This window comes from Pleurodeles waltl, chromosome 2_2 (assembly GCF_031143425.1).
Source record: "Pleurodeles waltl isolate 20211129_DDA chromosome 2_2, aPleWal1.hap1.20221129, whole genome shotgun sequence".
Lineage (NCBI taxonomy): Eukaryota > Metazoa > Chordata > Amphibia > Caudata > Salamandridae > Pleurodeles > Pleurodeles waltl.
In genome coordinates, this window is record NC_090439.1 from 355,219,532 (window position 1) to 355,246,346 (window position 26,815).

Here is a 26,815-nt window from a genome sequence, read left to right on the forward strand (position 1 = left end):
ACTCATCATTATTTTCCACATGTATGTTGATTAATCCCCTTTAGCTGCACATAGCCAGATTATATCTAGCCTGTCCCTCACAGATCTAGATATCAAAGCTAGTAGCCGCCTCACCTTGCCACCTCTTATTACGCATTGTATGCCTAGTAATCAAAGTATCTAGGTCTTTCAGTTAATTGAGACATTTTTTCCTCTCTTCTAGTATTTCCTACTACACTTGCCATTTTCAGGCTTTTGTTTTTCAATGCCTCAAATTATAAGTTCCTGCATTTCCACTTCCCTTAATAAAGTTTGCCTGGCTCCATTAATTGTTTTTTTGCATATCCCATGTATTACTATCTAGAAGGGTTCACATTCTACTAACTTGATGGATGCTGGCCCTTCATTTTCACTGCAATATTGTGCTATCCCTTTGCGTGCCCCTTGAAGCGGACTTTTCTAGCGATGTTACCCAAAGTCTCCATATTTGGATCACCACTCTTGTTTTCCCACATTGTATAATTAACAGAACTATATAGATTCTACTTGTATTAATAGAGAATTAACTTTAGCATTACAAACTAGACTGTCTAGTATAATGGACAAATTGTGCATTGGCAAATGTACAAATTGTGCATTAGCAAGTGGAATCAATATTTTATTTGATTAGGGTCATCAATGGCATAACCAGTCCCTTAGACCATGGGCATTTCTTACTACTACTGAGCTTGGCAGGGGTGCATGTGATCTATGAATGGTTAAACCCACCAGGCTATTGAAATGCCCTCCCAGCATAATAGTGTAGTGTGGCACTTCTGCCAGCTTATGGTACACGGTCTTAAAAATATTTTCAGATAGTGATTAGGTGCATGTATGTTTGCTAATGGTAGATACAAACCTAGTCTTACACTTGCATTCTGGTAATTTGGAATGGACACCCCTGGAATATACAGAATAGTCCATGTATGGATGACTCCTGAATCTTTTTTTGCAATGCCATTTCTTCCACGGAAAAGTCATCTCTGTGTCATTTTAAAATTGCTAGTCTCTCCCCTATTCAACACATCATGTGTTGCCTTTCCTATATAGTCCCGCATAGCATAAAACCATAACTCCATTAAGAAAATACTAAGGATGCATCACTTATGGATCATTTACCACTGCTTAAGCTCAGATTGGATGTGGATTCTCTCTCCTCTTTGTACCTATTGTTTCCTCCAGCAGCTACTAATTATTCAATGAAACGAAGAAACATTATTCTTACTATAGTTCATATTATTCATGCTCCCCGGCTTTGTTCCTCTTCTCAGTCACACACTAAATTAGGCATCCATCAGCCTTGGAGTCAGTGTTAGTGGTATTTGTTCCACCTTTTCATCATGATTCTAGTCTATTGCTGAGGTGGAACCTTCCCCTGTTGATCTTATCATACACCTCTCGGGCTTTCCGCTCGTAATCCTGCCCCTGGTGCTATAACTACTTTCTCTTTCTGTATTTGTTGACTTGACAGTTCCCTTGTGCGCACCCTTCATGTAGAAGCAGACAACTTCAGAGCAGCAGCTTTCTTAGGCTACTCCTCTAATGATGATTGAAATAATTTTTTTTGTCTCTATTTTTCAAACTTCAATCCAGTCGCAGTACTCCGGGGGGGTCCCTAAAGAGACAGATGATTACTTTGTTACTGTTGATTTTATCATGTTATTCGTTCTTGATGGATTACAAGATCGTGGTCCATATGTGCACTAATTTTGCAACCACTGGTTTGGGGTGGGAGGGAGTGCTTTCTGGCAAAGGCTTGGCCAGGAGTCCACATTTTGTTTTAAGTGCTCTATCGAGTGCACTGAAGGGTGATAGCTCTTCAGTGACATCCACTCGATTCAAACATTGTTTAACTCTTCCTCAATCGAGGAAAATCTGTTTACGCAGTCTTCGGTTGTTGGTTATGGTTCTATCAAACTTATAAGCAACTCATGCTTAACTGCAAGTGTAATCTACTAGAACTATCATGCAGCAGGAATATGGGGGGGGGGCAGGGGGCGAAGCTCCATGATTATGTGGGGGTATCTTAGTGATTCTGAAACAGGAGGCAGCATGTGTGGCATTAAACAACATGAAGATCTATGACCTCTCTGAAGAACAACTACATGTATCTGCTAATCGGTATCATGCTTGAAAACGCAAAAAGCATCATGGTTGAATTATATGTGATTACTAATAAATGAATGGAACTCAAAATACTAAAATGCATCAGAGCGTGTGGCCCTTCCGAGCAAGAAATTATTGCCAAGTGCTTAAATCATAAATGAGCCCTTGTCTTTTACGTTTAATACCATGCAGAATGGTAAAATACTAGGAAAATTACCATGGAGAGATTTACAAATGAATGCAGATGTCTGGGAAAGGGCTGCCATTCAACAAAAACCCTTTTATCAGTCTGGATGTGCCATAAAAGCATAAAAAGGAAGACTATTCCACAATAAGAGGGCTGGTCTATGGAGTTAAAACAGTGACAATTGCAACTGATAAAGAAATCAAGTGGTAGTGATGTAATGACGATCACTCACCTAAACTAATCTTAAAAGGGCCCGCCAAATATGGCAATTAAAAAAAAACTCACAAGCAACAATTTTCTTTTATTCGGATTTGAACTGAACAATTTCCTTCACCAAATCATTCACTTTCCATATAGCTGGATTTAGTGGATGCGTTTCCTTGCTTAGTAGGCAACCACTCTTTAGGTAATGTCTCACCTCTGGATGATGCCTGCATTTCTCCAGAGCTTCGCCATATATCTTACTTGGGCTGGATGAAGAGAAAAGCTCTTGAAAAATCACATAAAACAAACCACCTGCAAAATGGAAAAATTTGTTTTACAATTAGGAGGCAGAATAATCATAAAAATAAACTATTTTCAAAAAAAGCTGCTTTCCAATAACCTGTCACTCCGAGTCCAATGATCACCACAATCAAATATGTGAAATCTCGTCCCGCTTCTTTAACTGAAGAAAAGAAAGACAACAGCGTTTACACAATTATTAACATATGCACACAGGAGCATTTTTACTAGAAGTTAACGCATAGCAGGGCAGCAAGCAAAGTTGCTTGCTGTGCTACATGAACGGAAGAGAGCTGAAGAGTGCCATTTTGACCAATATGTAGTGCTCTTCAGCCCTCTTCCTGCGCTGGTGCCTTAGTGGCTGCATACTGCAAACGCAGGCACATTTGCACCATGCTGCAAGGGTGTCTGCGTTAGAGGCTGGATTGTTTTTGTGCGTGAAGGGACTCTTTCCCGCACAAAAACAATCCTAAGAGACAATTTACACTTCCTATGCGCGGTGCAGAATGCATCACCCAAAGAAAGAGGAAGTAATCCGGAGAGATAAACTTAGTTCTCTTTGTTATGCCTCTCTGTGGTAGGTACACCCTACTAGCGATATCCTAGGTTTACTACCTTTAGTAAATACGAGATTTTGGCAAATTCCATTGGTGGATGCATGGGAACACCCATGTAACATCTACCACAACAAAACGTAAATAAGCAGAAGCTGTTGCATTGCGTTACATTCCTTACAAAGTCATGCAAGATGACGCAATAGCCCCTCGGGTGGATTTGTAAATCCCATTTAAGGACTTGCATTGGCTTGCGGCGACTTAGGTCATGCAAGGACAATCTACGTCCTAAATTGATCTGTGCAACAATGTATGAGAGATTTAGAACTTCAACAACAAAAAAAAGCCAATGATCAAAGGGGTTTTTCCCCCCATTCTCTAAAAACCAAGAACGTGGTGATGTTTCGAAGAACATAAGCTACTGTTTGGTGTATATTGCAAAGCATTCATATGCCATTAATCACAAAGTAACATTCAATTTAGCTTGGTTTCAACCCATTATTTCAAAGCCATGATTTAATTAAGTGTCCCTTTGAATTGCAAATTCCAAGATCTGGGTTTGAGCTATTGCAGAGTTCTAAATCTATTGAACCAATGGCTGAAACCAAATTTATGAATCATCCGATTTGAACAGACGGCCCAGTGGAACAAGTGTGACAACTGGTCAATGGAATAATATATTTAAGAGGGGGCATCTGATTTGCTTTTTCGGGCTGTGAAGTCCTTCCGATTTTAAGAAGAAAAATGTTAAATTAACTGCAAATAATTCACATCCTCAGTTTTTAAGCTTCATTAAACATAAAAAGGCTACGTTCAAAGAGCTAGGTTGCTTGCCTTGTCCGATTAGTGATTCTAGACTTTACACACAAAATTCAGAGTGGCAACAGGCAGCAGAAAGAAAAAACGTTTCCACTGAAGTGTAGGTGATCGCATGGCAAATAGAAAATAGTGATCCAAAACAATTATTGTAACTTACGGAAGGTTTACGGCACAAACTTCCATTTCACACAAAAATGTTGCTTGAACCTCTTAAGATGGTTTTAGACAAAGTACACACAACTAGTGTGATAGTGGATTCTAAGAAATCTGAAAGTCATTGCTGTAAAATGAGTATATGCAAATGCTTAATGATTCAGGTGTCATGCTCGCAATCATTTTACATGGTGAGTACTCTAAATTCTTTAGTGTGATTAATGTTGGGGTCTCGTCTTTATGCCTTCAGCACTGACAACGCAGAGCTAATCTCAACATCCTAATACAGTGATGTGGATAAATCTTTGGTGGAATAGTTTCTACTACTGCCCAGGGCCCTCTCCTACTACAAAGATTACATTGGCACCACTCTGCTTCAGGATCACACTGAATCAAGCAGCATAATGCACGGGCATAAAGCAAGAAGGAAAAGACCCTCGGGCTTGTTCACTGAAAGGTGTAAAAAAAAAAAAAAAAGACACCCCTTGTTTAGACTGAGCTTTTGCCTTCCCTATGGATAAAGATCAGGTGGATTCTCCTGATCGGTTTTCCTTGAGAGAGAAAAGTCAATTAGCCACTGTACTCTGTAAATGGCCCAATGGTCGACTTTACCTACTACCTAGGTGGCACAAGGGCAGAGAGATTGGTTGGTTACTCTCTAAATTACACCCTTTCCCTCCTCCACTAAGGATACGACAGTCTGGGGGCGTGGCCAGCTGAGCAGCGAGATGGCCGCTCTTTGAGTGAGCTCCGCCGGCCGGATTGAAATCCTTCAATAATCCTGCACATCGGGGCGAGCACAAACTGCCAAAACCTACAAAAAATGTGCGAATGACGGTGCGACTCAGGTGGAGGCGGGAGAATCGTATTTTTTATTGCCTGTGAGGAGCTGGAGGACAGCACGGCCTGAGGGCGGAACTGGCGGTGGCGTCTGACGGAGATCGCTGGTGGAGGTGCCGCGACTCGGGCCGGGGGCTTGTGCTGGCGGCGGGGCCTGAGCTGGGGCAGCGCCGGGACGCGGAAAGGTCCCGAAGTTGTTAAAGCAGCCCCGAGGATCCTACCGACGCTGTGGTGCTGGGGCGGCCCCTGGACGGCCTGGGAGGTAAGCTCGTGGAGCCGCGTGGCCGGGCAGCGGCCCTGGACTCGGGGCGCTGCTCGTGAGCGCGGACGGAGCCGGAAAGATGCGGGCCCCCCAGCAAAAACTATACGGGTGACATTTGAGCTGCACTCCGACGGACGGAGGCAGCCCGCTGAACATCAACGCTGAGCCTGAGGCGGGGGTCGGAGTAACAGATTTCAGAGGCGGCCGCCGCCATTTTGGGGCCAAAAAATACCGATGACAGAGTGCGGTGGCACGTGGACTGTAGAGAGGCTGAGGACCGGCGCGGAATCTCGCGAATGCCGTAGGCGCCCTGTGGAGGAAACTAAAGCTCTTGAGAAGGTGGAAGTGTTTGATCTGCCCGGCACCGCGAGTGGTGTGCTCCGAAGATGCAGAGGTGAGGCGCCTGGGGGCCTGTGAGCAAACACGGCTGGGCCGAAGGCGGATTGTGGATAATAGGGACGGGTGCTGCTATGACCAGCCTGGTTGCCTCGTGAGTGCGGGGGGGTGAACGGAAGGCCCTCCCCCCCGCCGACCTGAGCTAGTGGATGGCAGAGTGGACATTGTCTTACACCCTGGCAACTGTATTAGACAAAGGCGGAGAGTTAATCTAGGGGAACCCAGAGGTGGTGCTGGCGGCGACAACGGGGCTTGTTAGAGCGAAATCAGTCAGCGAGAGCGCCGTGAAGGAGATAGGGGTGCCCAGCTGCGACTACGCGGGAGCGGAGGTGGCTCTGGTACTTGGCTGGTAGCTCGCGGCGGGACCGGGTGGATCTCTCTCTGCCATGGGGAAGCATGATGCTAAGCAGCCGAAACTGAACTTTGATCATAAGCGCTCCACGCGGCAGGGAGAGTTGGAGCAAGGGCCCCAGGCGGCGGAGGGGCGCGACCTGGCCGCAGACGACCAGGGTGAAGATTTGCGCACGTTGATGCTAAAGATGTGCTCCAGCCTCCGTAATATTGATACTAAACTGGACAATCTCACCAGTCAGTTAGACTGTGAAAACCCAGGTGGCCACGCACGAGACGAGGTTGCACACGCTAGAGGCTCGCCAGTCTGAATGTCATGAGTATCAAGTGGAAACAAGGGATCCACTCCTGCACATGGACAAATTATTGGGAATAATCCATGCAAAGAATGAGGACTTGGAAGCAAGGTCCCGGCGCAATAATCTACGCATCACAGGAATCCCGGAGACCACTGCCATAACTAAGATGGAAACATATATCACTGAACTCCTACACGAACTGTTTGACCCCAACCTCTCGGCGGTGTTTGTGGTGGAGAGGGCGCACAGATCGCTGGGCCAGAGGCCCCCTGTGGGTGCGCCGCCCCGACCTATAATTGCGAGAATCCTGAACTACCAAGACAGAGACTTGATCCTTAAACTGGCGAGGGGGAGAGGATCCATCACGCACAAGGGAAATAACATCTCCTTTTACTCTGACTTCACCCCGGCTGTCCAGGCCGCCCGCCGTGAGTTCCTACCTGCAAAACGGCTTCTTCTGCAGGCGCAGATCCCGTACTCCCTCCTCTACCCGGCTAAATTAAAGGTGTCCTTCGAGGGGTCTGCCCACATATTCACTGATGCCAAGGAGGCGATGAAGTTCGCTAAACACGTGGGACGCAAATCCGCACAACGTTCCGGGGATGCGGTGGAGACAGGGGATAGCAGGCTCTGTGACAATGAGTAAACGTAGATCCAATCTAATATACCCTGTGGGGAATTGCTCCTAGTTAAAAGTGACTTCTACCCTCTGGAGGGGGAGAAGCACTTGCGATGCCTGTTGTTCATTCTTGTCATCTGCTACTCTAGATAGATCTAATTATTAGGTTTTGTGCGGCAAGGATCCCCTGCAGATCTTCCGGCCACCCCGTTTCACACGGGGAAGTAGCCGGCATCGCCACACCCCCTTGGGAATGTTCCCTTGCTTATTAAAATGTCTCTTTGGGGATAATATGGGGAAGGTTAATCTACGACCCGGTTGGGGGGTTGGAGTGGGTGGGGGGAGGTGGGTTGGGTTTGTTATCTTGTTGTTTACTGCCAATATCTATCGTATGCTACCTGTGTGGTGTCTTGAACGTACAGCCTGGTCATTGTCAACATGTCTTACTGCATTTTACAGGATGTGTGAGAGAAATGCCAAAAGTGGATAAAACCTTGAACGGTCTCACCTGGAATGTTAGGGGGCTCAACGACCACAGGAAGGCTAGGTTGGTACATGCATATCTGGTGCGGCATTGTGTGGATGTCTGCCTATTGCAGGAAACGCATTTGAACACTGCCCCTGCCCAAAGACTGCGTCACACTAGATGGGGCCATGCTTAATCAGCTATTTACTCCAACTATGCCCGAGGGGTAGCGATACTGCTAAGACGCGGGTTGGACTGGCGGGAGGGCGCTGTTCAATGTGACCCAGAGGGGAGATATGTTTGGGTACAGGGTATTGTGTGCGGTGTTGCGGTAGTATTCGTGGCTGTGTATGGGCCTAATGTAGACTCTCCAGGTTTCTTCCATAAGCTTTGGGGACAGGTGAAAGCCACTGGATGCGATACAATTATATGGGGTGGTGATTTCAATGCAGTACTTGATGACACAGTAGATAGGAAGGGGGCAGCACGCACATTGAATCCGTTGGCTGGTTCCGCACTACGGGAAATAATGCTGGATGGCGCGTTGGTTGATGTGTGGCGAGGTAGACATGGGGACCAGAGGGAGGGCACCTGTATATCGACCTATAACGGCGCGTGGTCTCGTCTTGACTTTTGGCTTGTGTCGCGAGATGTTGCACTGTGGACGTCACAGGTAGAGCACATGCCCAGTACACTGTCCGACCATGCTCCCTGTATGCTTAGGTTACTACTCCCTGGGGGTCCTTCCCAGGCATTCTCATGGCGACTCCCACCCCAGGCACTACTTGATGTTGCATTCAGGGAGGAGATACGGACTGATATAACTGACTATTTTGAGCGTAATGCGGGGTCGGTGGACACAGAGGCGACTCTGTGGGAGGCCTTCAAGGTCGTCATTAGAGGCCAATGTATAGCCCGGCAGGCGGGTGTATTGAAGGCGATACGGAGAACTCTGGTAGCACTTGAAGCCGATATAAAACGACTCGAAAGCACTTTCTTAGAGGATGGGGAGTCAGAAGTGGCGGGGCTATTGAAAACCAAATTATTGGAATATGAAGAGGAGGTGTTGAGGGAGGTCAAGTTCCTGGGGAAATATGCGGAGGCGAGGCGCTACGGCGAAGGAGGGAGACCGGGGAAGGTCCTAGCAAATATGATTAGACCGCCGCGTCCCGCGACAAATATCCATGAACTGCGCACAACTGATGGCGAACTGCTTCATGACAAGGAGAACATTGTAGGAGCATTCTCCAAGTTTTATTCTCGTTTATATACCAACACTCAAGATGAATGCCCAGAAGAGCTTATATCCTATCTAGATTCCATTGCATTGGTATGGCTCAATAATAATCACAGAGAATATACGGACCTTCCAATAGACGCCGGAGATGTGGCACAAGTTATCAGGAGCCTGCCGCCTGATAAGGCGCCGGAACCTGATGGTCTCACAACAGCTTTCTATAAGGCATACGTAGACGAGCTGTCGCCCCGGTTGCTGGCAGTGTACGAGGAGGCCCTGGAGAAAGGGGTGTTGCCTGCCACTATGCGCAAAGCGCTGATTATCACGCTGCTGAAGCCGGAGAAACCTGCTGACGATCTAAACTCATATAGGCCCTTATCTCTGATTAATGTAGATGTGAAAATTTTAGCCAAACTGCTCGCGAACCGGGTGCAACCAATGCTGTCGATGGTCGCACTCCCCGACCAGTCCGGTTTCATACCAGGTAGGGCGACCTCCCACAATCTGCGAACGATCTTCGCTGCATTACATTACCTACACCCCGAGGTTAGAGCTGCCGTGGTGTTTTTAGATGCCACTAAGGCCTTTGATACAATTGAATGGCCATATTTATTCCATATATTAAAAAGGATGGGTTTCAGTACGCTGATGATTAGAAAAATTCGCCTGCTTTACACTTTACCTACAGCCAGAGTGCGGGTGAATGGTCTGGTGTCGGAGCCGTTCCCTATATTGCGTGGTACCAGGCAGGGTTGTCCTCTCTCCCCGCTGCTATTTGCCATAGCTATGGAGCCGCTAGCTGCGAGGATTAGGCAACATCATACTGCAAGAGGTATAGGATTCAGTTCTAGAAATCTTCTAATATCACTATACGCGGACGATGTGACCTTTACCTTACCAATCCTGCGGACAACTTGGATCCCATCCTGCGGGAATTCGTCCACTTTGAGGGTTTCGCGGGCATCTCCATCAACTGGGCTAAATCGGTAATCTTTCCCCTCACGGACAGTACTGCGGAGGTGTGCTCTGAATACCCCCTGCGCTGGGAGGCGGAAAAAGTCAAATATCTGGGGATTTGGATAAGTCGTGACCTTCAGGAGATTTGGGGCCTTAACTTTGGCAGGGCTATGATGTGGCTGAGCGAGAAAGTGAAATTATGGGCTTCCCTGCCCCTATCACTAACTGGGCGGATCGCGTTGACAAAAATGATAGTGTTACCCAAATTCCTTTATCTATTTGTCAATATACCTATACCGCTTACAGCACACTTCTTCGCCACTTTGAGGTCATGCCTGGTTGAGCTGGTGTGGGCGGGTGGACAGGCCAGGATAGCGTGGGACACGCTGGCGCTGCCACTGTGGCAGGGAGGTTTGGGTGCCCCAGATGTAAAACTGTATGCCCTCTGCGTTCAGGCTCAGTTCCTGCATTTTTGGACCCACCCTGTCCCTTTTCAACCTCACGTGGCAGTGGAACGAGATGTAGTGGCGCCCCTTCCACTTGGAGTGGCGATATGCGCTAAGGCAAGGCGTCCTAGAGAAGATGTAGATACGGCTAGGATGCTGCAGTGGGTATGGGAGGAGTTGCGCAAGAGGGCCGGGGTCCCACTGTTGTATGCTCCATCGCTCCCTCTGTTGCATAACCCGATGCTGCCCTGTGTGGCTGATGGAATAGCTGGTCACCTGATTGACAGGATGAATCTCCGCACCTTTGCTGACCTTTTTCCCAATGGCAAGTTTATGCCCCCCCTGGCGCCGGAGGAGGGAGGTACGGTGCCCTTTTCCGAATTATTTCTGTACCATAAACTACGTGCGGCGTGCCGGACACTATTCGGGGGGGTTCCCTGATGCGCCGCCGGTCTTTACAGCTTTGGAGGCGGTGGTGTGCTCCCCTTCTCCCCGAAAGCTAGTAACTCGTATTTATCGTCATATGCAAAACATGACACCAGTGGTAGCGCCTAAATCTATGCTATATTGGAACGAGGAGCTCCAGCCTGAGATTTCTGAGGAACAGTGGGAGTTCTGCTGTGGGCAGCTTGCTGAGCTTTCGCCAAATTACAAGCTGCGATTAATAAATTTTAAATACCTGCATAGGTTCTACAGAACCCCCATCAGCCTGAAAAGAATGGGGCTTAAGGAGACGGATGAATGTTGGCGTTGTGGGTCGGCCTTGGCCTCTTTTCTACATATAGCTTGGTCCTGCCCGAGGTTGAGGGGTTATTGGTCTCAGGTTTTTGTATCGGTAAACCAGATAGTGGGCCGCTCTGACGTCCCTTCCCCTCTGATTGGGCTACTAGGTTATGTCAGAGACACTCCGCCAGAAGTGCGCAGGCTGCATGCATTACTTTTACTGTTTGCTAAGCGACGGGTGGCGATACACTGGGGTAGGCAGAGGGTGCCCGCGGTGAGGGATTGGCTGGCGGATGTAACTTACGGGCACACGCAGCTAACCACATTCTGGGAGTTAATGCCGGCTGCATCTAGACCCCGTGACATTTGGGATCCGTTTGTGAGCTGGGCTCGGGAACAACAGAGCCAGGAATCAGAGGGAGATACCCTAGGTGAATGATCCCTGGGAGGGGGGTGGCGGTGGGGATACATCGCACTCCTCGCCTCTCACATCAGGAAGGATATGCCTTTAATGCTAGCATGACCCTGATCGCTACCCCTGTTTTTCTCCCGCGGCTGCCCTCTCTAAACACCAAGGCAGAATGTTGTGACCCTTCTGAGCTCCTGTGCCCAGTCTAGGTGCTTGTAATTTCTATTGATATGGACATGATGACTACTGTAATATGTTCCTTTTTGTAGGACACCTAAATGCATACTATATGTAACACACTAATGATGATAATTGGCAAGTTTGTTTGTGGTATTTTTTATAACGAAAAATGCTCAATAATTTTTTTTTTTTTTTTTAAAGGATATGACAGTCTACTATATCCTGATAGGAGAGATGAAGGAGTAAAGGCACTTTCCTCAACCAGACAGACTTTAGCTTCCAATGGAGGAAGCAGAGCAGGAGGCTATCTCCTGTCCAATCTGCCGAGGCACGGAGAGTAGAAGGAACAGTTATTCTTTGCCAGGACCATAGTGAGGGGGCACATCACCTCACCAAAGAAACGAGCAAAGATGGTAAAGATAACCTGGAATGGGAACAGTCCTACTTATGCATGAAGGCAGGATCAGAACGTGCAAGCAGGATTCCTTCCCCCTAGATATCAGAGGCGTTCAAGGAGGAAAAGCCACACTACCTTAAGCCAGGAACAGCACATTCTCTAACCTCAAGTGGAGATCCAATTAGGCACAAGTGATTCTTTGGTGACATACATGAACAAAGAAAGGGACTGGTGAAGCAGGTGTGCTGTGTTAAATACAGGTAGCATGCACAAAGAGGCTTTAAGTGTTAAGATAACTGTGGGTCTGGTTCTCGGTACATGGAGGTTTTAGGGGTTAGGTACTTGAATACATGTGGGTTTAAGTGCATGGATGTCTGTAGGAGTGGTGTTTCTCTCAATTTTTTTTTTTTTTTAATACCTGTAGCCTAGGGATAATAAGATTCATTCAGAGCCAGCTGAACACTTGGCAAGCTTGCAGGCACCCACTTGTCTAATTTCTGTGAAAATTGCCTCTAGGAAATGGTTACTGATGTGGTCCAATAACTCCCTATAAGATATGTCTTTCCATACCGTTTTTATTTTGTATTAATATATATATTTTTTTAATATAAATTGGAACAGATGTACGGTCGCAGGATACCATGAAATTTATTCTAAAAACAAGTATCAGCGCTGTCAATGTGAAAAAATAACAGTAGTTTTAATGATCACGTAACATTTACAAGTCACAATGGGTTAAAATATGAGCGTTGGAAGACGCACGACCCTAGATTTGCATCGGTTACTAGATGCTATGACTTCCAGGCAATCCTAACATTAAAATCAATGTCACCCGAAGTGACAATCATCATTAAAAACATCCTTAAAAATTGACTTGAAATAGATGTGGTCTCTTCGTTCCCAATGAGCTGTTACCATCAACTCAACTAGCATGCCCTTTTTATATGGAGACGTGTGGCAATGAAAGACGGCAAGACATTTGCAGTTATTAATAATTTTAACAGAATAACCGCAGCAGAAGTCAACCAAAATCTAGTTTTGCTGAAACACCCCAACAATTGTAGTATGGGGACTCCAAATTTAGCTAAATTCAAAATGTCACCCATCACTGAAATTAGCCTTATTGATGCAATTAAAAACAAGTGCACAGCCTTCCTTGATACCCTATTCAGTTTATTTATTTATTTTTACATCAAGGGCCACATGGTAAACAGCTCCTTTGTTCTTATAGTGCATTTTAAGAGAAAGTAAATTACATATTTCTGTGACCAGAGCATCCTAGTATGTGTGAGGGTGGGTAACGGTTAGTTTGACCCACTCAGAGCTAATAAAGCGAATCCATTTTTATATTTGTACAAACAAAAAGTTCAGTTGAAATCTTGAAAAACTGCACAAAAATGTTAATCCTGGTACTAACAAACGTCTGATCAATAGGCGTGATTAGACACTGACAACAGATTTTATCTTTACATTATTCCAGAACCACTAAGAACACCAGAGTTGGGTTCAGCTGGGAAAATGTGGGAGGCGGGTGGAGGTTATCCGCGCATCGTACGTTCCTAAAAAGTATCTGTTCCCAAATTGTGTATCAGAGGCCAAAACATGTTGGCCATTAGTTAAAGATGCACAGCATCCTAATGGCCACTGTCGTCCTTTAACCTTGTGGTAAGAGGGACCTCCTAGCATACGTATAAATAATTCTAACAGCCATCACACACCTACGGGAAAAGAAACCTTCACAGTTTAAAGATTATCATTAGGATGATGAGTTTCACATTAAAATACCGGAGCACAAAAAGCACATGGACGCGTCACCTAGCAACAGCATTTGCTGGAGAACAGCGAATGTAAGGAAGCATGCTCCCCCTCGTGTGGGTGAGGAGTCAGTGTCCTATAACAATCGAATCAAAGACCTATGTATTGCCCTACGATACTTACGGCTACTTACACGAGGTACCAGGCAGCACAGACCACCTGAACTAAACTACCCAGCAAGTGAGAACGAAGTATATTATATATATAAAATAAAAAATAAAAAAACACACACACTTGCAGATATTTCAGTATTTATATATGTTGTATTCTAATTACCTCGTGTACAGCCATTAAGTGCTGAAGGTCTGTAAAGTAGATTGTTGGACACAGGTAGAGTATTTGTTGGCTCTAATTGGAACACATACCATTCTATCAGAAAGTGGTTGTTCCTTCGTGAAAGTAAGCTCCGTTTCATGACTGAGGTGGCTAGAGGAAAATAGGATATTTCTTAAGAAGACGGATGGAGAAGAAATCAAGGGTGGTCTGTTACAATAATATACTGGGCTGTGGTCGGCCATTGGAGACACTGGGAAAGGATGACTGCCTGAAACAGGAGCACATATGCAAGAAGAGGGTTGTATGAATGTTGTCACTGGGAAGGATCAGAGGGTGCATCTTGAAGGGGAAAAGTTGGTGGTACGTAGGCATTAGTAGTTGTGTCCTGAAAATGTAATAACATTGTCTTATCTCAAGGACAGCATTTCAGCCAGGCTGAAGCAGTCTCATGGTCGAAGCCAATTTATTTACTAGACCTCCAACACAAGGCACGGGCAAAACATGAGATGGCATGGTTAAAATACACAAATAATGATGTGCTGGTCACTGCACAATATCCATCCCTTAGAAAGTGAGAGATCAAACCACACAACTTGAACTGTCGTTCTTTGGGCAAGGTTAGTACAGAGATTTTTTTAACTTTGGTTTGATACGCACCAGCATTTCTTCAGACCACCTGAACTAGAGCATACTCTTCACATTCTTGCATTTTCGTGAGAAATTGGCTAAATTTGTACAGACGCTAAGCAGATTTTCAGCTCCTTTTGGGCTGGGAATATGCGTATCATTGAGGTAAAATTATTCTCCTTCACGCTATTATAGGTACGCTTCTTTAGAGTCATAAACATAATGATTACTTGGATTTAGTCCCAATTAGCTCATTTGCTCGATTTGTGTATAGTTTAGTTTGGCCATGTGAACCTTACCAGACCCCAAAGAACGACAGTCAAAGCCTAATAGTCTAGTCAGAGGAGGTGTTCAAGTGGCAAAAAAAAGTCAGTCAAAATAACAGGACCTTGTTAGAAAGTATAAATAAACGACCACACCACACAACAGGATATAATTTTGATAATTTTATTGGAGGGCGCAGTTTTCCATATGACCTACGTCGTGTCTAAGCTCCCTTGACATGGGTAATAGACTATATTAAAGATAGGTATCTTTGTCTCCCATAGTGAATTTTAACTGTTTTAGTCTTAGCCCCTCTCACATCCATTCATTACCCGAAATTGTTCTTCGTAAAGAGCCTTCAAGTAGGGCCCATCAGGCATTGCAGTTCTGGCCTGATGAAGAGCATGGCCTGATGATGAAGCATGTCCCCCATTAGTGAGTGAGAGCTATTGTTCCTGCAAGACAAATGCGTTAGGGGACCATTAAGGGTACTAATTCAATAACTACCTGGGGCAGCCCTAAACTTGCATAATATTGTGAGGGTACACAATACCCTTGAGTTTTCAATTTGAATTCATACAGTTGTTAGATAGTGGGTTTTACATGATGCAAAACAGTTGCATAGTTTTGGTATGGTGTTTTGCAGCAAAAACAAACAGTGGGCTCAGAGCCTGCTCACGGCTTACCTCTGGTTGGATTCCCTGTCATTTTCATGTGATTTCTTCTTATTCAATAGCTTTCCTTTCTCTTATTGTCATTCTTTCCTTGGAGCATAGTTTCCTTTTTATTAGAATTTTTTTATCCTTTGGCTGCTCATATTCAGATTAATTTTGGCATGTACATCATCTTGGTGAGCACGCTTGTATCATGTCACATGTGCACCTTCTGAACATCATATTTTTTTCTTTTTTTTGGCCTACACTGTACAGCATTGACAAATAGAACTGGCAAAGTTAACAGGTCAAAAAGGTGTCACGTACTGGCTTTGACGATGCTTCTTGCTCCAGAAACAAAGTGAGCTTTATACTATTTTTGAAGGTTATAACAACGGAGCATTAAAAAGGCAATAACAGATCTTAGTCACTGTGAGAAATTGTGTTATTTGTTGATGGGGGGTGAGCCCTCCTCAAGCAACAGCCACGACCCTTGCCAGGGTGAACCACAAAAAGTCACTTAAATAACATGTGCTTAACCCTCTGGTTGCTTGGCCAAAGCAGTCAGGCTTCACTTAGAGGCAATGTGTAAAGTATTTATGACCCACACAAATCAGTAGACATGGAGATGCAATTCTGAAGATTTAAATAGGTATATCGCCTAAAAGTGCAAAGCGCCACTCTATAGGTAACATTTTTTTTTTTACAATAAAACTTTGGTGTCGTTTGACGAATCTTCAAAAAATTTTCAAGATTAGTACAATACTCACTTCAGCTGCAGACATGAAAGTTTCAGGGTCATCCATCGAGTGAGGTTGAGAAAAAGTTGGGGGGTCCAAAATGTTTGTTTCCCATGCAATTTCCAAAGGGAATTTTGAACACAACTACAGTCTGAACCGCGGGACGGAATTACACCAGATTTGGCAGAAAGCTGGTTCCTGGTCCAGAAAGCATGCTTTTTGAGATTTGGTGTAAATCCATTTGGTAGTTTTCTAGTAATTATAGAAAAAAAATGAATATCTGGGCAGAGTCGAACCACACATCTCATGGTGAGATCTGATTAGCCGCCAGCACATGAACCAGGAAGTGCTGGCAACCATCTTGGGACCAATATACACGACAGTACCTTCTAAATGATCTACTGAGCTGAAAACGAGAACTAAAGCTTAAATATAGGGAAAAATGCACTTTAAGGCAGTCGCTGCAGGATTCTGAGACATGGACCTCTTTCAAATGCATTGTGGTGAATGGCAGGCTTTAAGTGTAAAAAAAAGAAGAAGGTATAAAGGATGATGACAACAGATTTTATTAACAATATAAATCATTCGTTGATGATGCCATATTAATATTAGGAATTATGGTGTGTTATAAAGTGATTTTACCCTGTGAAAAAGCCTTCTTCTGGGATTTCATGAATCATGTTTGAGAGGAAACAGTTTTCTCATGATTTTCCCATAAAGGTTATGGATGGTGCTCCAGAAGCTATATTGAGAGCACATTTTCTGTAAATTCACATTATCTTTCACAACCATTAGAGAATGAATTCTGACATAAGGAGCAAATGGAACGCTAACATTCTGCATTTATGCCGAAAGTGTGGTACATCTGACCCAATCTTGATAAAATCAAAGTGAAAAACAGAAAGCATTTTCTACTAAGGATAGTGCAGTAAATGAGGAAATTAGGGAGCTTCATAACACATAAGTCTCGCAAGATGGCCACCAGATAAAAAAGTGGCCAAATGTAGCACACGTATGGCCCAATGACATTAGTGTGCAAAACACCTTTTTTTTTTTTGGAGTTCTATATAGCGCAGACTTGACCCAAAGGTACTGGAGGGCTTTACATGAGCATCATGTACATTACACAAGGACAAATTCTTTTTGGTTTTAGGCACAGGGATATTACGTGATTTGCCCAGAATCACAAGATGTTGAGCTGATGCCGAAACTCAAAACTGGTGCCCCGGTTGCAAAGTCTGCAGCTCTGGCTATAACCCCACCTCCTCTCCCATAATTATAACTAATAATCAAGTGATCAACTGGCTAAAAAAAAATATAAAGATAGCAAATAATTTAAGGTGCTTTGTTGCTATTTGAGAACTCAGAAAATGTCCTAATTTTAGTCTTTAAAGCACTAACCATAACTTCTATGGAAATAAGACCCTCTCATTTGTTTGATTTCTAAAGGAAATGTTTTAGGTATTGCAGTTTTGACTACATAAAGAGGACGTCAGGCATGCCACACTTTTGTAATAAATATAGAATGTTAGCAATCTATTTTTTTCATTAGAATACTCTGAGGAGGCAGAGGTCAGGGGCACGGACTCTGATAACTGACAGCAGGGAGGAGGGTGCAGAGGTAACAAGTTGACTACACTGGGCAGGGGGAGGGGCAGTGGTAGCACAAGGGACCATGGAGGGCAGGGGCAAGGGGGCAGGGACAACAAACCAACCATGCAGGAAAGGCAAGACAGGCTGTGGCAATATAACAGACAATTGAGGGCAGAAAGAAGTGGCAGCACAAGCATACATGCCAACACACCAGATTCAAGGAGGAAAAACAATATTTTTAAGCCCAGAAGGGTTTTATTTTATCGGTCTCCAGCCTAAAATGTCCTTTCTTCCCCCATTGTTAGTCTATGGGGAAAATCGATTCCACTGGCTTTTTTTTCCAATATCTCATTCTTACCAAGTTCAGGTGGCTGGGGGAATGGTGTAGGGACATGGACTAACAGGGAGCAGGAGGGAGATGGGCAGGGGCACCAAACCAACCTTACAGGGCAAGTGTCAGGGTTTGCAGCAAAACAATACACCACATAGGGCAAACGGGATGGCAGTGCAGCACAACGGACCATGGAAAGCAACAGGGAGGGAGGGAAAAAGGCCATGCACATGGACAACAGAGAGCGGAGGGGATAGAGGCAAGCGAAGCAAGCTGACCATACCGTACAGACTGGAGGGACAGTTGCAGCATAACGGACCATGAACCGCAGGAGGGAGGGGATAGGGGTACTACAACAGGCCAGACAAGGCAGGAGGGAGGATAGGGGCCTGAACATGGAAAACGGAGGGCAGTGGGCAGGGCTGGAGCAGCAAGCGGACCACTGAGGACAGGAAGGATGGCCACTGGAAGCACAACATACCATGGACTGCAAGAGTGAGACTATAATGGCATATGCACAGACAACGGAGGGAAGGTGGAAGGAGGTCAGGGCAGCAAGCTGACCACAAAACAGGTGAGAGGGGTTGTGTCAGCACTAAAGAACATGCATGGCAAGAGGGTGGGTTAGTGGCAGCACAACAGCCATGGTGGGCAAGAGGGAGGGGGGCAGAGAGCATGCACAGGGGACCATGGAGGACAGAAGGGAGTGGTAGGCAATGGACACAGACAAAAGAGGGTAGGGGCTTCACAACAGACCACACGGGGCAGGCAGGAGCAATGCAGCACAACAGAGCACAGAGGGCAGAAGAGAGTGACAGCAAAATGGACCAGGGATGACAGGAGGGAGGGGATGGGGGCATGGCACTTGAACAGGCACGGTGGAGGGGGCAGGGCTGAAGCCACCTGACCATGTTGGGCAGGTGGGAGGGGCAGAGGCAGCTCAACAGGACACTCAGAGTAGATAGGAGGGGCAGTGGCAGGTCCATGGAACATGGTGGGCAAAAAGGAGGGAGCCGAGGCATGTACCCAGACACCGGAGGGAAGGAGGGTTAATGGTAGCAAGCTAATCACAGAGGTTAAGCAGGAAGGCTATGATGGGGCACAGAATTGGGCAACGGAGGACAGGAGGCATGGACAGGGGCATCAAGCTAGATGAATGGCAGTGGCAGCACATTGTACCATGCAGGAGGGAGGGGGCTGGTGCATGGACTGGGACAACCGAGATTACAGAGGAGGTGGATGGGGCAGCAATCTAACTGTTCAGGGCAGGATTGAAGTGCAGTGACAGATCAATGGCCGCACAGGGCTGTAATGAAGGAGCAGGGGCATGGACTTGAACAATGGATAGCAAAGGGGGCGGGGGGGAGGTGGCAGGAGCAGCAAGCTTGAGTGGGGACAGAGTAATGCTAAGCCAGGCCCTGCGTCCTATCCCCCCGAACATTGTGATGTGCATCTTACTTAACGTGAAAAAAAACCTAGAAATTCACTGGAAAAAAAACAAAGGTTACAGGGGCATTATTTATAGGTTCCAAATTTAGAGAGACAAAAGCATAGAAATTCAATTATTATAGTTAGAGATATTTCAGTTAACTATAACTTGTGCCCTAAGGTAACTAACTCACGCTGTTGCAATTCACTGCTAATTACCCCAGATATTACATCACTCATGACATCACTGATAATATCACTAACATTTGCAGTAAACATTTTGATGATGACCCTGGTATTATTGAGGACTGAAACACCGTCAACTGATTAGATCGCAGACCCTCTTTTGAATATATGATTTGTTATGACGGTGCTGAATTGTTCTTGTTATTTTGACACATAGGATGATCATGTTTATCACATGCGTGAACCAAGTATGAAGGACCACGAAGCAAGTTGTTCTGCACTTGCAGTCACTGAGACGTTTTTGTGACTTTAGTTGTTTCCTCAATTACAATTGCTATTTGACTGTACATAATCTCTGCATATTCCTTTATCCATGGAGGTCTCTTCTCTGTTCTAAAAACAGACCCAAGTCCCTGCCCATTACTGGGTTTCTCTTGTGTTTAAACACTAGCTTCATCAACAGAAGCACCAACAGAGTCCCTAAAAAGAACAAAAGTTAATTATCTACTCAATCATTACCAATAACTATTAAACACAAGCTTATTCAGGTTATCTTCTTTTCCTCTCTGGACTATCTAAAAATGTGGTAAAACGTGCTCTCTTATGAATAGGCTTGTAACACCTCAGGTTCCCTTTGGCTCATAATTCTCAGGTTGTAATACTGTATGTTCTAGAAGTCCTTCAAATATATAAACAATAGCTCATCCTCGTCACTTCAGGTGAGTCTTTAGCAAGCACAATACAGGAATGCCAGGGTTATTCTTTGCTCTCCTTGGGTCAGTCTCCGATGTCACAAGCTTGTTCTAGCAGTGCAAACAATTTCATTCAATAAACATCCCTCCTAAAAGGTCTGGAATAAACTTATTTTTGCTTTGTGTCAGTTTTAAATTTTTATGTTCTCCTCCCTCTTCAGGGTCAGAGAGAACGGCTTCTCTTCCATTACTTGTTTGTCCCGGACATGACCTAGAATCCTGGTATGAGGGATGGCACCTTCCTCCCAGTCATCTCCTCGACTTCAGAGTCTTCTGGTAAGTGGCTTTAATACTCCTGGTTAGCTTGTTCTTCTTGCAGTCTTTTCTAGTGCTGGTGTGGCTGTCTGCGTCGTCTTCCTACACCCTCTCCCTCCTCCAATCTGATCATCCGCTACTCCATCACGGGGTCCCGCTGGCCAGTAAGTTTCTGCTTCTAGAACCTGGGTGTAATGAGGGCCTAGGATGATCCGCTTGCAGTCCAGTGCAGTTACAGGCAGTTACAGGGGCAGCTCTGGAGCTGGTTATATCCCTCTAGTGTAGATGTGTAGATGCAATCAAAGTCAAACACCCATCAATACATAGCAAAAAAAAAAGTATTTAACATGGCACAGGGACAACTGACCTAAAAAGTCGTAAGTCAGATTTGCAGAACTCAAACACAACCTCTTATTCATGCAAACCACAAAAGGTGTCAGCTAGACGTCTCATCAATTGTCCAATAATATTTGAGTACATGATCATTTCCTGGCAATCATAAACTGATGCATCACTTGTTCAGCAATCAGCAGTCAAGATTTCACAACATCTATATAGATTAATAATGCATGATAAGGAAATACATAATGGTAGTCCACGTGTCCCACATGGTGTCAGTTTGGGACTTTCAAGACTGAGAAATACATTCACCAAATAGCAGGTTTCCTATCCATAAATAGGATGGTATGGCTGAGTTAGCATGCTATGATGAATCACAAGTGCTCTCTCTTGAGCAAGCCTTGCATCATGTTACGTTCCAAGCTTATATGCATAAAATTAGAAAAACAATGGTTCATCAGGGTCATGTGCTTCAACAGAAGGATTTATCATTGAGTATCACGGGACTGAGTAAGACAAAATTGATTCCATACCTGAAAAATAAAAGTCCACAGTAGCTCTGAACAGGAAGATAGACAGCTGACCCCAGGCGTCACCTCAGGTAACCTGGAACGAAGGAAGCATGTCCAGTCTTCCCTCTCAGACAGCACAGCAGGCCTGCAACAGCACGATAGTCGTTGGGCAGCAGGTCAATCCTCCTTCTGAATTTTCCACAGGTCCAGAAGTGTACTATAGAACTGGTCTGAGAGTCCAACATTTTTACCTATGCCAGTTTTGAAACAGAAGAAACTTCTAACCCCCCCATCCTCCTCCCCTCCTTGCCCTCCCATCCCCCACAATCTGGTTCTGGACTCTCCTTCATTGCCCTGCCTTGTTGCCAGGATGTCTGGGGTCACAAAAGGCTAGTGTGAAGCTCTATGTGTATGTACTGTGGCAGCTCCTTTGAAGTGCAAGTGTGGTTGGTGATAGCTCCACCCCTCCCATCAGGTCAGGATGGCCCATCCTGCCAACACCCAGTCTCCCTTTGTGATACTACCTGGGAGGAATACACAAAGGTGACCTGGCAACTACACCCAGTCATGTGACCCAGGGCACCAGCGTCCGACATCAAAAGGGGTAGGACAGGAAAATGCAAACTTTCTAAAAGTAGCATTTTCAGAATTGTGACTTAAAATCCAACTTTACCATTAAAGGGAGGGGTGAGGGGTTTAAATTACAATTAATTAGAGGCCAAACATGACGTCTACCTGCTCCCAAGCAACAGCTATCACTGATTAAATGTAAGAAGGTAACTCAATAGTATCCTATGTGTATGAAATTGGGTTACTAGGTTAAGGGGGGTGAAACCCTACTCAAGCATGAGCCACAATCCTTGTCAGGGTAATATCACAAGCAACCCAAAGTTCACCTGTGCTCAACCCTCTGGCAGCTTGGCAGAGAGCAGTCAGCTTAACCTCGGTCAATGTGTAAGGTATCTGAGCAACATTTTACACAGGAACAAAGTGAAAACACACCATATAAAACAATCCCACACTATGTTAGAAAAATAGAATACTTTTAGTAAATAAATTAAGACCAAAACAACAAAAATCCAATCAGTAGACCAGATTTTTGCAATTTTAAAAGATTTTAGTGTAAATAGCAGCAAAAAGCGCAAGTGCCAACTGTATTTATCTAGTCAAGGCCGGGCTGAGACAAAAATCACAAGTTCGGGCCAACTGCGATGTAGAATAGGCCAGCTCAAAGGACCCAGTTAAGTCTGCTGAACAAGAGTACCTTAAATCCTGGATGTGGTGCGTTAGGAGGGCCTGCGGCAAGAATGTGTTGCATATCCAAGGTGATGCATCATATGCAAGAAGCTGCAAGGTTGCGATGCAAGGTCCTGAATTGTCAGAGGTTCCTGTTGATGAGGGCTTGCGATGTGAAGTTCAGAGTCAAGGATGTATTGTGCAGTAGAGGTGATGAACCGATTTTGAGGAGCTGCAGCTGGGAGAAGTGCACACATCTGCGGCAATGCATTGTTCTGCTCTAGTTTGAACTGCACAGCCATGGTGGCACCACTTGGCAGGGTAGTACTCACAGATGTCCAGGTGTTAGATACAAGAGATTTGACCCTTGGAGTCACTATGGCTGTCCTGGGTAGAAGTTAGAGGTCCAATCCTTCTCACCCAGGCAGCAAGTATAGCAGGGCAACACATCAGCACAGCAGGGCAGACACTTCTTCAGAGCAGCAGTCTAGGAGAGTGGTAAGCCTTGCAGCAGCACATCAGTCCTTCTTCCTGGCAGAGTCTTCCACATGTCCAGAAGTGTACTGAAGAGTTGGAGTCTCAAGTCCAATATTAATACCTGAAGCCTCCTTTGAAGTGGGAGAAGCCTCAAAGGGGCTCCCTTTGAAATGCACAGATTTCCTGCCTCCCCTGCCCTAGCTCCAGACTAACTAAAGGGGGTATACAAAAATGTGTGTAAAGGCAGGACACAGCCTATTCAAGTGTATGTCGGGCTATGCCCAACTCCAGCCTCCCATCCTGCCAGTGATGGCCCATCCAGACACACCTAAGCTCTCTAATGTGTGTGTCTCTCTAGGGGTATACATAAAGCCCAATTGTCAACTAAAACCAGTCATGTGGCCCAGAGACAAGCTGCAGGCACTAAATGGCTAAGGCATGAAAAAGCCAACTTTCTAAAAGTGGCATTTTCAAAACAGCAATCAAAAATCCAACATCACCATGAAAGAGGATTTTACAATTACAAAGAACCAAACATTAACTGGTTACCTGCTCTCATTTGGAAATTATAGCTTATTAAATGTAATAAGGTAACTCCAATGTTATCCTATGGGAGAGTTAGGCCTTGCAATAGTAAAAAACAATTTGAGAGTTTTTCCTCTCTCAAGACATGTAAAACTTAAAAGCACATGTCCTACTTTTTAAATAAACTGCACCTTGCCTTGTAGTCTGTTAGGGCCTACCCTAGGACTGACTTATATGTAGTAACAAGAAAAGGTTTGGGCCTGGTAAGAGGGTATTTTGGCCAGATCGACATGGTAGTTTAAGACTGCACCTACAGGCTACAATGACAGGCCTCAGACATGTTTAAAGGGCTTCTTAAGAGGGTGGCACGATCAGTGCTGCAGTCCCACCAATATAATTCAATTTACAAGCCCTAGTTTCTTGTAGTACTGCTTTACTAGAGACTTAAAAAGTAAACTAAATATGCCAATTGGGATAAGTCAAAATTATGTTTTAAAGAGAGCACAAATTTGCTCATGGGTGTACCTCACTTCCACATACACCGTGCTCACCCACAAGTGAACATTAATCACCCAAACCACCACCCTGACCCATCTAACACCTTGTTCATCCATCAACCATTTAAACTTCCTTTTCCTTTTACCTTCCATTTCTTCTCCTCTCCTTCTTAATGCATAATACCCACGCTTACAAATCGCTAGCCTCCTGAAATGACATACTCTATTATTACTCAATATGGCAGCATTGGTGAACACTTTCATAACTTCTGACATATCCGAAAATACATCATCTCCTTTACTAATATTGCCAGGCTTTTTTACCCTAACCTAATGACCTTTCTCCAAAACCTTCTCCCTTCTTGTCATCATTTTTTTTGTTAATACTTTAACTGTGCTTTCAAAATATTGCTCCTCATACCATCAGGAGACCATTCAACCACCAGACGTTTCATTATCCAACTCTGATTAGGTAAAATATATCCTCCCATGCATAATAGAAAATGGGCTACATCTTGTTAAAGTGGGAGTGATGTGATATGCAAAAATCATTTTCTACACCTCTCTTTTCCAATTAAAAAGACTCTTCCTAAGCAATTGGAGTGTTTCTTTTATCACTCTCTTAAGGATGTCAATTTCTCCATTGCCCTCTGGATGATACAATGAGGTAGGCTTGTGCGAAACACCACTCCTATCCAAAAAAATGCTTGACTTCAGATGTAAACTGTGCACCATTATCAGAGAGAACATTTCTAGGGAGTCCCTCCCTTCAAAAAAACATTCAAAACTTTTACAACTGCACTGGTATCAGCAGACTCCACAAACCCAACTTCTGGTTGGCTATTTAGAAAGTTAATCTGTATGTTTTATCACAAATACATTCTTCCCATCAGATTTTACCACGAATCCCATATTATGAACACCAACCATCACCCAAACTATGCAGGGACACGCCACTGGATGAAGCGGTGGTCTTAAACTGAACTGTGACTTATCTGCCTCCTCACATTGAACACATAAACTTACAAGGGATTCCATTTCTCTGTTTAATCCTGGTTACCAGTAAAATGACTTCACTGTCGACAATCGCCAAATGACCCTTATGACAACTCCAAAATTTGGATTTGAGAAACAACCTTGGAACCTCTTTGCAGACTACATCTTCCAATGACAATTCATTAAAAAAAATCCAAAAAAGGTTCAATGCTAGGATACAAGCTACAACTGTGAGACCAACCACACCTCACAGGCATGCAAATCTCATAAAAGGTCATCTCCTTCCCTGGTTTTAATCAATTTTTCTCTTGAAACACTCTTCCAAACTTCACCATTCAACTACACCACACTAAAATCTTCTCTACTTTCCTGAGGAACGTCTTCCAGTGGCAAAGGTAATCTAGTCAAAAAACCAGCTACTGTGCTGGTAATGTCAGGAACACAATGTAAACTATAATCACAGATCAACAATCTTACAGAAAATGTAGTGATTCTGTGAGAAGAATTTAGTAATCCTTTTGTAGTTAAAGCACTAAGGGTGTATGATCACATTGCACAAAATGTGATCCCAAAATTGCCTAATGTGTTCTAGACTCCAAACCACAGCTAGTGATCGTTTCTCTATTACTGAACACCATGTCTCAGCTGGAGACAAGGTCTTTGAGGCAAATGCAACTATCCTCCATTTTCCTTTTAAATGAACACAGCCCCTAATCCCTTACAACTAGCATCAGTGGTTTAATCAAAACCCTGAATAGGGTTAACCGCACACAATTAACTTTAACAACAATAGTTCTTGTGGACAACTATCCAATCAGACATATTTGATTATATTCTTCAATATTTGTCTCACAGCATAGGTTTTTCCAGATACAAATCGTAATACATTTCAGATACAGCTCAAGTAACCTTAGGAGACCTTAACTCATCCTTATTAGTGGCAGATGGTGCATCAGCAATAGCTCATTACAAATCTGGTTTTGGTCCAATATCTTTGTGACTCACTTCATGGGCAAGATAATTCAATTTATGTACAGCAAATTTGCACTTTGCATACTATGAAGCCAATTCAAACTTTAAGGCACATAATACATGTTTGAGCCATTTATCATTGGTTTCCTTGTTTTCTCCCATAGTTAATGTCATCTTGAAAAACTACCATAGAGACACAAGAGCAGAACAAGGTATGCATTAAATATTTTAATCACTGCTGCGGTTGATGCCAATCCAAAACGCATACGTACACATTGGAAACAACCCAATGGGAGTCAAGAATGCTGTAAACGTCTTACTCTCCGGATGTAAGTGAACATGGTGGTAGGTCAATGACAAGTGACTAGAAGAAAACCACTGCATTCCTTTTATGAATGCCAACATTTCATTAGTTTTG

General features: G+C 44.5%; 1 protein-coding gene across 4 annotated transcripts in view; it reads right to left on the reverse strand.

Moving 5' to 3' along the window:
• TIMM21 (translocase of inner mitochondrial membrane 21) overlaps positions 1 to 26,815 on the reverse strand; it is a 93,692-nt gene that overhangs the window by 46,641 nt on the left and 20,236 nt on the right. For all 4 annotated transcript variants that reach the window (XM_069219879.1, XM_069219877.1, XM_069219880.1 and 1 more), the window contains exons 2-3: positions 2,916 to 2,978; positions 2,730 to 2,827 (exon numbers count right to left, since the gene is read on the reverse strand). In XM_069219879.1, the coding sequence (XP_069075980.1) occupies positions 2,730 to 2,827; positions 2,916 to 2,978 (161 nt within the window). The remainder of the gene's footprint in view (positions 1 to 2,729; positions 2,828 to 2,915; positions 2,979 to 26,815) is intronic.